At 23.7% G+C, this 14882-nt stretch overlaps 2 protein-coding genes across 2 annotated transcripts; both read left to right on the top strand.

Moving 5' to 3' along the window:
• Positions 1–11373: 11373 nt before the first annotated feature.
• On the top strand, positions 11374–12473 carry LOC145843361 (gamma-secretase subunit Aph-1-like). Its single transcript, XM_082950827.1, has one exon. It carries the CDS (start codon positions 11383–11385, stop codon positions 12130–12132), a length of 750 nt encoding a protein of 249 aa, XP_082806953.1. The 5' UTR covers positions 11374–11382; the 3' UTR covers positions 12133–12473.
• A 217-nt stretch (positions 12474–12690) lies between these two features.
• Positions 12691–14882, top strand: LOC145843360 (beta-1,3-galactosyltransferase 6-like). Its single transcript, XM_082950826.1, has 2 exons — positions 12691–13502; positions 13733–14882. Exons 1-2 carry the CDS (start codon positions 12926–12928, stop codon positions 14134–14136), a joined length of 981 nt encoding a protein of 326 aa, XP_082806952.1. The 5' UTR covers positions 12691–12925; the 3' UTR covers positions 14137–14882.

Here is a 14882-nt window from a genome sequence, read left to right as displayed (position 1 = left end):
TTAAATTTATTTAAGTTAAACTGTTTTCAACTAAACAAGACGTTGAAAAGTACCCGTGGTGTGCGACTCAATAACCAAAAAGTTTTTCGTGCACCAGGTCCCAGGACCAAATGCTTTGAGCGTTATTCTTTGTTGTTTAATAAAGAAATAATAACAGTAACTAAAAATTAGAAAAAATTAATAAATACCCTCTGTTGCTTAAAAACTTTCTCATAATTGTGCCTAAGACTTTTTTTGTTATTTATAACAAACCAGTTTATCTAGCGTACGTTTCAAAATTTCGCTTAAATATTTAGTTTAAGCTTTAAAATTAATTTGTGTACCCCTGTATAAGTTTCGTGAACACTCTAAAAATTCTTCGTGAACTTAAAAATTCGTGAACTTCAAATTCGTGAACTTTTTGTGAACACCGTAAATTTCAATGCTCTCATTAAGCTATTGTTTTTATCGAAGAGTGTTTATTTAAACAGTTTATAAACAGCAAAAAACAAGTTGAAAATGCAATGATTATTTTTTCTTCGATTTACTTTGATAGTAAGTATTTAGTAAAAATTTTTAGTGCTTATTACAGTAAATAAAACATAAGTATGTACTTGACTTCACAAACTTTCACTAACTTATATTGGAAATATTTTTATTGTAATACATTTATATAAAAGTAAAACGAATAATTCTTATTTAAAAAATAATAATTTAAGCTACTAACACTCACTTAAAGTCATGTTATGTTAGTTTGTTTAGATTAACTATAATACAAAAACTTTGTAGCATTTTATCTATAGTTTCTTACTTTCCATTATTTGTATCTATAAATTTGTGTTTTTTTATTTCTATTTTTTTTTGAAATACATTTGAAATTTTTCGAAAGATTTGAGCAAACTTCACTTAGTTTTATAATATCTGTAAGAGAAAATATACTTAGTTTTACTTCTTCTTATGTTGATTTATAAACTTTCTTAATATTTCTCGGAAAGTAAAGTAGAAGCGCAGTGGGTTTCAGATTAGGTAAAACTCCCTTTTTATATTGTTTACATAATTTTGATATTTATATCCATGTTTACAAACTTATATTCAAATTGTATCTTTACCAGGGCCTAAATTGAAGATGAAAATTTATTAATGTAGTTTATCAAACGACAAAAAAAAAAACGCACAAAATTTTTGGTCCTAAGACGTGTTATACGATACAAAGAACCTTTCGATTATTGAGCCTTGCACGACGGATATCTTATGTATTATATAATAACTATTATATAACTGTAATTTTTATAATAATTATTATAATAAATTATATAATAATATATAATTAATAATAAAATATATAATAATTATTATATAACTGTAATTATTATATATTATAATAACATGCAAAATAAATTTAAAAAATAAATAGATATATAAAACATTTAATTGCACTAATAGTTTTTAAAATATTGCATTTTAATGACTATAATATAACGAAAATTAAATATCTCAGTTTAATTTATTTTATTAAAACTTTAGCGGCATGCAACATTAAAACGTAAATTAAATTAAAATATTGCAATTTATATTATACAGTTTAAATTTAATTTGCTTATAATATAATATTAATATATATAAAAGGAATATACAAATTAAAGTATTTAAAAAAAAAAAATTAATTGACTTTTTTTTTAATTATTAAAATTTTACCATTTTTATATAAAGCGAATTAAATTTATATTTTTAGAGAAATATATTAAAACTTTAGCTGCTTAATTCATTATTATAATAGATTAGATTAAAATATTTCACTTTAAATTTAATTTACTTATAATACCATACTAATATATGTAAAAGAAGTATACAAATTAAAGTAACTTTAAAATATATCTAATTGACTTTTTTTTAATTATTGAAATTTTACAATTTTTATATAACGCGATTTAAATTTATATTTTTAGAGAAATATATTAAAACTTAAGCTGCATAATACATTTGATTGAATTAAAATATTTCAGTTCAAATTTAATTTACTTATAATATAATATTTATAAATAGAAGATGTATACAAATTAAAATATCTATAAAATGTATTTAATTGAATTTTTTTTTAAGTTATTAAAATTTTACTATTTTTATGTAATGCGATTTAAATTTATAGTTTTAGAGAAATACATTAAAACTTTAGCTGCATAATACATTATATATTTGTTTAAATTAAAATATTTCAGTTCAAATTTAATTTACTTATAAAATAATATTAATATGTATAAAAGATAAATATTAATTTAAATTATACCTGGGGTACACTTTAATGAACAACTTACCATGAAAATAACAAATCAAAAATTAAAAACAACTTCCAATTAAAAACTTAGTACAACTTTTCTAATTTTATTAAGAAAACAAAGTTTTTCACGTTTTAACTCAATCAAACGAAATCATCAGTTGAAAAAGTTCTGTAGTTTTTTTAATATAAACATGCAAGAAGGCATTAGGCTAAACTATTCATATAAAATATAAACCGTCAACTTTGGTACAATATACTTTAACAAACTATATTTTATTGAAGTATATTAAAGGGGATAACATATACAAAGTACAATTAATACTATCTAAAATATAAAGCTTAAATTATGTTTTTTGAAATTAAGTTCATAAAAGTCTTCACATGTAAAAAGACTACTTGAATGAAACTTTAACAACATTATTTAAAGTATGATTCAATCTGGTACATTTACGGTGAATATATAATTACGTATTATACAGTTTAATTCACATAAATCTTTAACTTTGAGTACACTATGTTTTAACCAAACTATATTTTTTTCAAGTTCTTTAAACATGACCACATTTATAAAAACAGTTAATAATATAAAAATTTTTGTTGTTGATATTTCAGATAATTTCAAGTGTTTTTTAATGTGATCACTACTTATAAACTAAGTAAAACAAAAAGATTTCAAATTTTTTATAAAAACTTTATCTTTTAAAGTTTTATTTAAATTTCATGTTTTAAACCGAATTTATAATTATTGATTAAAATAAGCCAGTATTGATTTTAAAAGTTGTTCACAAAAGGATAATAAATATAAACTAACTTATATTATTTGTATATTTAATAAAATATACTCATTTAAACTGCTTTATATAAACAGGGTTGCCACTCGTTTGAAAAAAAAAATCCAGACCTTCCAAATTTTATTTTTAATTTAAGAACTTTAAATTGTATATTCTTTTACATGTTAATGTAATATGAAATATATTATACTAATATGTAAACTTTAATTTTAAATTTATGATTGGTTTATAAATAATTTGAATATAAGTTTGAAAAATTGAATATCAATATCAAAATATAATATGTAACTAGAAATTATCCTTTGAAAAAGTCTTGATATTGAAAAAGGGTTTTTCTCTTAACATGGCCATAAGATAGGGGTGGGGAGAAGGCTAATTTCAGCTTGATATTGGTCAAAATCATTAATAATTCAGGAAATATTACCAATATTTTATATTTAATTAAACAAAGTTGTTTTTAATACGCTAAATTAATAGTTTACTTCCCACATGTGATGATGTGACAAAACAGAGTGCTTGTATTCAAAAAATATTTTACACAAAAAATAAGTTATGAACACAATGCAGCCTGAATTATCATGTAATAGTGTAATGGTATTCTAACTAAAAATAATAATTAATTTTATTTTTGTACTTACAAAATATATATTTTTATACACTTTAATCGTGATTGAAAATAATTCTAATATAATTTCAGCTTGATATTAGTTCAACATCATCCTAGGTAATTACTAATATTATAGTTTATAACCATAATAATTAATTCTGGTTATGGTTAACTTTAGGTGAGCACCAATACAAAGTTGAAAATATAATACATTCAATGTCTAATTGAACCATAATTTTTGGCTAAAATAATGATACTTTGTTTCAAACAATTTATATAAATGCATAGAAAAAAAACTAAAATAAAATATTATAGACTTGAATATTTGACCAATTTTATTTTACAATATCATAATCAATATAAATTATGTATTGATATAATCATTTTATATTGTAAAAAATAAGCAATTAAACATTTTAGTTCATTAGTTTAAGATATATAAGTTTAATTTTATTCATGTATTTCTAAAAGATTAATTTTTAGCCTAAAATTGTCACTAAATAAGACTTCAAATGTATTATAACTTCAGCTTGATATTGGTGCTCATCTAAAGTTAACCATAACCTTAATTCTTCCTATGTATTTATATAGCTTGTTTAAAACAAAGTACATTTTAATGTTAAACATCTAAGTCTAAAATTTTTAATTTTTAGCTTGAAATTATGGTAAAAAAAGATATTGATTATTATTGAATTTCAGTTTAAAATTGGTGCAACATAGTACTAAGCTAGGTAATTACTGGAAAATTTCCTAAAAAATTGATCTGTAACAAAACACTTTGAAAATAGTTACTCTGACCTGCAACAGTGTTACAAAAGTTTATATGAAAATTATTATTAATGTGTGGTCTGATGGCATAGGGGCCCTAATGACAACTTTAAAACTCTCTGAGTTGAACTGGAAAATTGAAACCTAGTGGTTGACACATATACAATAAAAAAAATTTTAGTTTCTAATCTATTCAGAGAATTAAAGTGATTTTCAACTAATATCAATAAAAAATGTATATAACATTTGGTTATGCTCTTCAGGTCAGTACCAATATCAAACTGAAAATACAATCCATTTGATGTGTCATTTAACCATAGTTTTAGGCTAAAAAAACAATACTTTGTTTTAAACAAGCTATATAAATAAATAGAAAGAACTAGACTAATATATTATCAACTAAAATATTCAATCAATTATATTTTACAGTATCATAATCAATATAAGTTATTGAATTGATATAAATTAATTGTAATAAACAAATATAATAAAATGTAAAATAAAAGCAATTAAATATTTTAGTTTATTAGTTTATGATATATAGATTAATTTTATTCATGTAGTTACAAAAGATAAATTTTTATCCAAAAATTATGATTATATAAGACATCAAATGTATTATGATTTAAGCTTAATATTGATAGTCTACATAAATTCTTGTATTGAAATAATCATTTAATACTGTAAATTAAAAGCCATTAAACATTTATGTTTTATTGGTTTAAGATGAATATGTTTAATTTTGTTTTTTACTTTGCCTAAAATCATGCTTGAAAAACACATTGAATATAATACAATTTCAGATTGATATTGATGAAATATCATTCTTGGTAATTACCAAACTGCAAATTAAAACCTAGTGGTTGACACATATACAAAAAATTATTTAATTGTATCTTATTTCGAATTTGAAACAGTTTTGTGTATGTAAGTGATAATTTAGAACACTTACTCATGAATTATAGTAATATTACTATAATATTAGTAATAGTAAACATCACCATAACAGATAAAAAATTAGTAAAAACTAAACACAATATTTAAAACTCTTGTGTATAGCTATTTGTTTCTTATTTCTGTTTTTTTGTTAGTTTCTAATTATTTGAATTTTGAGCACCTTTCTCTAGCTTGCAGTTTTTCAACTAAAAGCGCAGTGTATTACTGACTAAAACTAAAAACAGACTGCGGGTACCCTTTAGTTGCCATATTTCTCCTATAATTATTTTGTGAATGCTAAATACATGTTTATATTTGATGATTCAAACAACTATGAAACTAACTTCATGTACACATACACTTTTAAAACGATCATAAAGTTTATTTCATAGGCAAATTTATCAATTTTTCAAAAAACATAAAACTTTAATATCAATTATTTTCCTTATCTTTAAAACTATCTAAAAAAATTTTTTATTTTAAAGAACGCACCTTTGTCTTTAATTTGAAAAAAAAATTTTGGTTTAGGGTTGGAATTATTTCATGGGGTCCCTCCAAAATTGTTTTTTTTTTGTTTTTTCATTATTATTGCCTTAGAACCAAAAACAATATTTTTTTTTATTTAATTTTTATTTTCCCTTATTTTGCATGTTATTTAAACTCTTAAATGTTTATTTTATAAATAATGTTAATATCTTTTACAATTTGGCCCCAAAGTAAAATGATGTATATTACACTATCATTTGCCTTGGCCATTTCCTAGATAAAAAATTGATAAAAGGAAAAAAAAATAATCAGAATGTGAGTTACAACAAATTTATTTAAACTAAAATAATTTTTGTCTTAAAATTAAAATATGAAAAAAAAATTAATTTAATTTTTAAGAAAAATATGAATTTTTATCACATTATTGCAAAAATAAATATCAATTTTTAAAATTTGACTAAGTTGATTCTCTGAGTTAAACCTTGCAAGATCAAAAATCAGTGGTTGAGACATATACTAAAAAAGTTTAATTAAAATTTATGTTCTCCATATTCAATTGCATAAATTACTTGAAAATATTCTATGTTTTTGTTTTTCAAAAAAAAAAATCAAATTCTGTAATTGTATCAACTATTTTAGAGTAGAGTTGAGCTGAAATGTAAAAAAAACTATCTTACAAGTGCTAATTTGGATGCATATGCACAGACTACTCATTAAAAAAAGTCCAATATTTATTTTAACAGTTTATTACTTACAAAACAATGTTTCACTCCTATACTTGCATATAGGAGATCCTCAGTTGTTGTAAGTAGGTCTGAAAAGGTAAATAGGTATTTCAGACCTATTTAGAACAACTGAGGATCTCCTATATGCAAGTATAGGAGTGAAACATTGTTTTGTTAGTAATAAACTGTTAAAATAAATATTGGATATAAATCTCCTTAAAGGTATTTAAGTCGAGAACTTTAAATTGTTTAATTTAAAACATGTTACATTATTAAAAAAGTCTATCAATGGTTTAGATAAATCTTTTATAGTAATTATTTACTAGTTAAATTAGTTTTTCAGTGTTTTCTTCATAAATTGTTAAATAATTATGACATTGTAAGCTCAATTAAACCTTTTTTTTTGCAAAAATAAAACAGTTGCCAAAAAACCTGGAATCCTGGAATTTGACAATTTAGTCTAAAAGACTAGTAATTTGAGAAATTTTGAAAAAACTGGAATTTTAAACAAAAAATAGCTAGAAATTGGAAAAAACTAGAGTTTTTAACAATTTTTACATGTTAAGTATTAGAATTTTTATTTGACACAAAAAGTATACCATATCTACCACTGGTTAAAGGAAAGAAAATTAAACTTAAACCCTAGTAAATTTCAACTTCTAGATATTCTAAAAAAAATTGCTATCTCTACTTTTGACTTTAAAATAAACAATACAAATTTATCTTCAACTAAAATGTTTAAAGATCTTGGAACTTTTGTTGCTGAAAATTTAAAATGGAGGCACCATAATAATTGCCTTTACCAAATTGCATCAGCTACATCTTTTCAAGTTTTCAAAGTCTACGGGTATATACATCCTTAAAAAGATGTTTCTCAAATACATTTGTCCTAAGTTGGAATATAACTCATCAATCTGGTCTCCATACTTAAAAAAATATAGTAATCTTAAGAATCTGTTCAAAGAAAATATACCAGATTAATCTTAAACGACTGGAATATTAATTGTACTTCTTGCTTTGATAGACTAACAAAACTTAGTATTAAATCTTTAGAGTACAAAAGACTCTAATTTGACCTCATTACTTTTTTAAACTAGTTAAAGGTGAAATTACAATTAATATACAATCAATATTTGAACCTAGAACTAATTACTGAGAGGAAATAGCAAAAAATTTACATGCCTTATTTCAATAATAAAGCTTAGCATAGTTCTTCTTTTAATGTTCAGTTGAAATATGGAACAAACTTTGCAAATGAATTAGTTTCTTGCAAAAAAGTTGAAAATTTTGATTAAAATTAAAAAAGTTTGATTTAAATAAAATGTTTGTTGCTAAAATTAATAAGTAGTTTATAATAACCATTGATTTAATTTTGATATTTAGCTTAGTCCGTAATTCATTTTTTAAAGCAGTGCCTTGCCTTTTTTAATGATTAATGATGAGTCTTTTTTTAATATGTTAAATAATTGATTTTCTGGCCAGTCTATTGTTAACGTGCTTGGGGCTTTAGGTTTTTATTTTTGTTGTTAGTCAATGCATTTCAATATTTCATGTTGATTGTTTTACATCAAAGCGTAAATAAATGTAAGTTTGTAGTTAAAAATTTTGCTTTTTATGTTGGTATATAAGTTTTATATGTATTGTATTAAAGTATATTTTTATCTTTGTTTTAAACCAAATGAAATTTTTTTGTTATTTTTATTTTTGATTAATTTTTTTATGTGTCTTTCTGTTTGAGTGGCCAAGGTTTTGATGCCTAGGTCCATTATATGAACAATAATAGTACAGATAAAATATTTTTGTCATCATCAAATATTTTTTTGATTAAAAAAAAAAACAATTAAATTAGCTTTATAGTATTTTATCAATGTTGTTATATTACTCATCACAGTTTTTAACCTTAAACCTAGCTTTAAACTAAAAATACACCCAAAAATGTGTACTTTTAAAAACTTGGAAGAAATTCTAAAAATCTGGAAGAAATTTCTCAAAAAAAGTGTATTGTGATTCCTGTGAATTATGAATTATAATTAACTTTCTACAGAATTTAAGGGCATAGGGGGAAATTACTTATTTCAATTTGATCTTATTTTATAGATTTTTAACTAAGCTACAAGATGCTTATTACCGATTTCAAAACTTAAAATAACAGAGGCAACAATAGCTTCCTTATGGAAGGCGCAAACTAAAACAGCAAAAAAAGATTATTTTACTAAAAATCTATCTTCTCCTACATTTTTTTAATTAAATACCTCTAACTTTTTGGAAATGTTCCTTGCGATATGGCCTAAAAGTTTGAGATATTTATCTCAAAAAACAAAGGAGAATATAGATTTTTAATGATTTCTAGTTATTTGCTGGTTTAGTTTGCACCTCCTGTAAGGTACCTAGTATAGTTTCCAGCTTCTACCAGCTATATCTCAAAAAATTATATTGAGTTTTAAAAATCTGTAAAAAGCAACTTGTTAGCTTATTTAAAACTCTATAAAATAATATAAAAGTTATTACTCTATGCCCTTAATGTTACCGTTTAGTTTTTGAAATCTATTTTAAAAAACATGTATGTGTAGACTGCAGTATTCAAGTTATTTGTCAAATTTCTCAAGTTGGAAATTAGTCTACAGTCTATCTACTTCATTTTTTATTCTACCAAAATTTTTAAATATACAACAAATTTTTTTTTTATATTGTGGTCTGATGGCATAAGTTTTTATAACACTTTTTTTTACAGAAATTAACTTTGGCTTTTATATGAAAGCTTTAATTACAAACTATAAACCAGTTTTTATAGAATTCAAAAGTATCATTTAACTTTGATATTTTATTTTTTGTAATAAGTTTCCGATACAAGCAAATTTTTGGTGCTCAATTTTCTCAGAAATTTTAAAATTACTATAAATCTATCTCCTCCTTCATTTTTTAAGCAATCTTCTTAAAACTTTTAGGAAATATTCCTTACATTATAAGAAAAAAATGTTACTTATAAATTTTGATAATTGAAAAAATGAAATTTGAAGCAAAAAAATTACAAAAAATCTTTTTTTTTTCAAAAAAAAAGAAATTTTACTTGAATTTTTTTAAATTCACATATACTGTTTTTTTTTGTTATTGTATAAAGATTAGACTGTGAAAGTTTGAAGAAGATTGCTTCAAAAATGTAGGAGGAGATAGATTTTAAACAAAATAGTCTTTTTTTGCTGTTTTAGTTTTCCCTTCCTATAGGGAACCTATTATGCGACCCGACTTTGACTGGTCATATCTCAAAAAGTAATTCAATTTTTTAAAACCATAAAAAGCATCTTGAAGCTTAAAAAAAATTCTATAAAATAAGATTAACTTAAAAACATTTACTTTTAAATATTTTGTTACTTTATAATTTTCTACTGTTTTATTTTTGTTAACAATTTTAATATTTTGATGAGGTCTCCTGCCTTGTGTTCTGCTCTACTTTAGTATAAATAAAGTATTTCAAAGCTTTATTTATAAACATTAAGTGTGAGAGCAACTATTTACATTCATGATCTAATAATAAAGTACAAGTATAAATAAAAACCAAAAGCAGTTGTTCTCAACATCTTTTAAAAAGTTTCCACTTAGAATTATTGAAAAATAATTCACTGTAGATCACTGATAATTTTTCTATAGCAGATAATTTAGTTGAACTTTTTTGCTAGTAAAAAATGCTTTTAAAGACTTTGTCTTTAGTCTCATGACATAAAGATTAGTTTATAACAATTAAAGAATTAATGAAAAACGAACAAGACTGAATATGCATATACTTAAATATCTCTAAGCTTTTTTTGCACAATGCACACTAGTTAAATGATTTGGGATTAATTAATAACTCTGGCTAGTTTTTTCTTCAAACTATGTTAACTTTGGCTCACAAACTACTTATTTATAGGTATTTGAACTGATTTCAGGTTGTTCAATATTAGTTTTTGTTAATAAACCCAGTGAGTGCTTATCTTTACTAAGAAAAAATAAAACAAAATAGAAAACACAAGATTCTATGTTTCATATTGCCTAAATTTAAGCGCGCATTAAGTTCAAGTTATTGAAATTAATAGACATCAGCGTAAATGCCTTATTTACAATATCTACCAAGAATATTTAATACAAGCTTGTTAATAAATAATATTAATACTTTTAAATATAATTTTTTTTTTTAAACTATTGAAAATAGATAGCAAATTTTTTATGATTTGAAAAATTGTTAATAAAGACCTCTATGGTAAAAACTCCAAAATATTATCTTTATCATCGTATTTTTGTTGGTAAACTAAATACCAAGTTTATTTATCAAAATAAAAAACATTTTTACTAATGAGATTTATTTGCTTTACGCTTTAGTTGGTTTCTCATTAAAATGTATACTTTAAATGCAAAGGAACTTATTTAAATATTTGTAGATATATTTTAAGATATAACGTTAAAAGGCGTTAAATCCTGGAGATTCTGATAAGCTAATGTGTGTTAATATTTTATAGATTCCGTAGATCTGTTCTTAAATTTATTTGAGAGCAGTGAAACGCAGTTAGTTGGAATAAAGTTTTGACACAAAAACATCTGTGGTAGATATATTTTATATATTTATTACTAAATATTTTTGATTTTAAGTTGCTAAATTTAACTAAACAAAATACTAACATTGAGAAAAAGAAATTGTTTGCTTAAATTTTAATAGTATGGTATGGTAAAGATTTAACTTTTGAACTTAAATGTTTAGTTTGCTACTAATTAAGACTATATTAACAAAGTTTTTTATGTTTATAGTTTTTACAAAAACAGTTATTTACAGATATTTTCAAAAAAATGGGTTTACTGTTGTTTTTTGGACTTTTGATGATTGCATTTGGGCCTTCAGCTGCCTTATTTGTTTTTACCATTTCCAAGTGTCCAGTCAGAATAATCTTATTTGTTGTTGGATGCTTTCTCTGGCTCTTTTCACTTCTGCTTTCAGCTCTAGTGTGGCAAATAGTTTCACCACTAAAAGAACATCTTGCCTTTGTTTTAGCATTTAGTGTTATTTTCCAAGAAATTGCGCGTTTTACACTATACAAGCTTTTTCAAAGGGCTGCAAAAGGTTTTAAAGAAGTTCTATCAGATGCAGAATCTGAATCAATATCAGGTAACAAACTTCCTTATGTATTAGGGTTTGGATTTGGTTTTATGAATGCGTTTGTATCATTTGACAATGTTTTGATGCATTTAAGTGGCACAGCAACTGTTGGAATACAGGGTCATGTGTCCAACTATTTTTTAATTTCTGCGTGGATTACAAACACAGTAGTTTTCAACAACATATTTTGGACCGTTATTTCTTTCAAGTTGTGGAGAAGTAGAAGTTACATTGTTTACAGCTTAGTACCATTAAGCCACTTTTTAGTTACATACTTGACACTTCTACAGCCAACTGTTGGTGGCATGGTTACAAAGTTGGTTGTTCAAAATGTAATTGCTTTGTTGTTTGGATACGCATCTTTTAAAGCTGTTGGAGGATCTTGTTTAAGCTTTTCAAACTTTTTGAAGCAGTGCATCAGACCAGTTCAAGCTGCTGCGTAATAAGTTTTCCAAATTACTAACTTGTACTATTTGTGTTTAATTTTTCTGCCTTAACTTAATATTTTTATTGGCATTTCTGTGTTTTTGTTTTGTTTCAATGCATGAATTTAAAGTGTAAAATAATACTTTTTATTTTAGCTGCTCCTTAAAAAGGTTAAATAATTATAAAAATAAATTTGATTTTATAAAGACATAATTAGTAAAGATTTAGATTATTTTACTTAAATGGTTTAATGCCTGCATTTCAATGTTCTTAGTAATTTTTATTAATGACCAAATGAAATTCATATAACATTTATATGGTTAAAGATAAGCTAACATTCTGTATTATTTTTACTAGATATGTTATCTAAGACACCAGTAGATACACCAATTAAGTTATACAAATATTTGATGAAAAGTTGTGAAATGCTACCAAGAGCTGCTTGCAATCACTACAAAAATATGGTGAGACAGGAGTTTAAAAGTCATAGAGATGAAACAGACAAAGAAAGAGTTAAACAGATAATACAACGCTCAATAGAAGATGCTGATTGGATAGTAAAGAAATATAAAAAATAACTTTTGAGAGTTGTTATGCATTGTCATAACGCAAAATATGTTTAATAAACTAGTATACTTAATACTGAAGAATCTACTAAAACATAAAAACAAACTGAAATAAAACTTTTGTTAAGTTTTAATTATTTTTAGTCTTAAAACTTTAGTGTTGGCTATTTTTTTAACATTCAGTCTAAAATAAACAATGTACCTTATACAGATGTCTAAAATTAAAATTTTTGTGTAAAATTAAATGCGACTCAAAACTAATAAAATTTTGATTTTTTTGGTTTTGCTTGCTTTTATGTACTGTTTAAAAAAGAGTTATACAATATCAACTTTAATAAAACACAAAACTCATGAAAATCCGAACGAAATTGATTCTAGACAGAAATTAAGCTTTGTTAACTTACTTATATTAATAGTAACTGGACCTAAAAATACTGAAAGACGTTATGCAGTTAGAAAGTCATGGATATATGATGCTTTAAAAGTAGATAACTTAAAAGATAAGATTGATTATAAGTTTGTTATTGGAAGTGGAGGCTTATCTGATGATGATAAACGTTTGTTATTAGAAGAAGAAAATACACATAAAGATTTACTACTACTTGAAAATTTACATGACAGCTACAACAATCTCACTTTAAAACTTGCCATGATGCTTGAAAATGTAAACTTAATGAACAGTTTTGAATTTGTTCTAAAAGTTGATGATGACAGTTTTGTTCGCGTTAAAAAAGTTTTATTAGACCTTGAACACTTAGATGGTTTTTCTGAAATGATTTATAAGGGGTTTTTCTATGGAAGAGGTAATGTTAAAACTAAAGGTTAGCTTTTTAAATAGCATAATTAATGTTAAGTATGTAGAAAATAATAGTTTTTGGTTTTGTAATTTAAACAAGTTCTTATAATTAATGTTTTATTTTATCTAGCCATGAGTTCGTTTATAAAACACTACTTTTGAAAACACTTTGAAGTTTAGAACTATTTAAATACTTGATTACACAAGGTTTTTTTCAAATAATGCTAGCTGTTAATAATTTTGTGCATTACACAGGTCCTTGGAAAGAACTTAATTGGAAGATTTGTGATTACTACTTGCCTTATGCCAGAGGAGGTGGTTACATAATTTCAAAAAAAGTAGTGGACTTTGTTGCAAGAAATTGGAAGAACTTTGAATTATACTTAAGTGAAGATGTTTCTTTGGGTGCATGGTTGGCACCACTGAAAATAAATAGAATTCATGACCACAGGTTTGATACGGAGTACAAAACCAGAGGATGTTCTAACACATTTTTAATTTCCCACAAACAATCTATTCAAGACTTAATGGAAAAGTCTACCAATTTACGTACTACAAATGTGATGTGTAAGAAAGAATTTTCATTGATTAATGGTTATGTTTATAATTGGGAGGTAAAACCTTCTAAATGTTGTGCAAGAAACGCTAACATACCTTAGTTTTAAAAGATTAAGTTGTTTAGTCCTACACATCAATTCATATTTAACTCCAAGGTACTTGTATAAAACACCAAAACAGCTTTCAAATAATATTTCCAAAAAAGGAATTATGAAAACATTATTAACTATAAAAAATGATTAAAAAAAAATTTTTTTTCAAAGTTAAAGTTTATCAAACACAGAGACTCATTTTTATAAAGTAATTTAGTGTAATTCTTTTTTTGTTCTTAATGCAGGTGAAGATTTACTGCTTACTAGAGTACTTCAGCAACAGAAGTAATAAATTTTTGATCTTTTTTTAATTTGTGTATTTACAATTATTTTCTTATTTACTGCTCACTTTTTTCATCTATATTTTATCATCATCAGTTTTGTTTTTACTTGTTATCTGCTTTGAATTATACAATAGTGACTCTCAAATTGTTTAATTTTTTCAAAATAGATTGTAAAATATTTTCTCTACAAAATAGGTTTTTAGTTAATTTAAATAAAAATACGCATTTTGTGATTTTATTGTTATTATCGATTAAAACATTCATTTTAAACATGAAAATACTAAAGTTCATGTGTCTTTGAATCTTATATATTTTTTTTACCTTACTGGCCATTAAAAACTTTAAAGGAATTAGTAAACACTTGCAATTTTTTGCAAATCAGTTAAGTAAGAACTATTGAAGGAACTCATTTTCATTAAAAACTAAAATGGATATTTATTTAAATCGAAAGCAATAACTATGTTTTATAAG

Source organism: Thalia democratica, chromosome 8 (assembly GCF_965202585.1).
Source record: "Thalia democratica chromosome 8, ktThaDemo2.hap1.1, whole genome shotgun sequence".
Taxonomy (NCBI): Eukaryota; Metazoa; Chordata; class Thaliacea; order Salpida; family Salpidae; genus Thalia; species Thalia democratica.
This window is presented reverse-complemented; position numbering and strand designations above follow the sequence as displayed.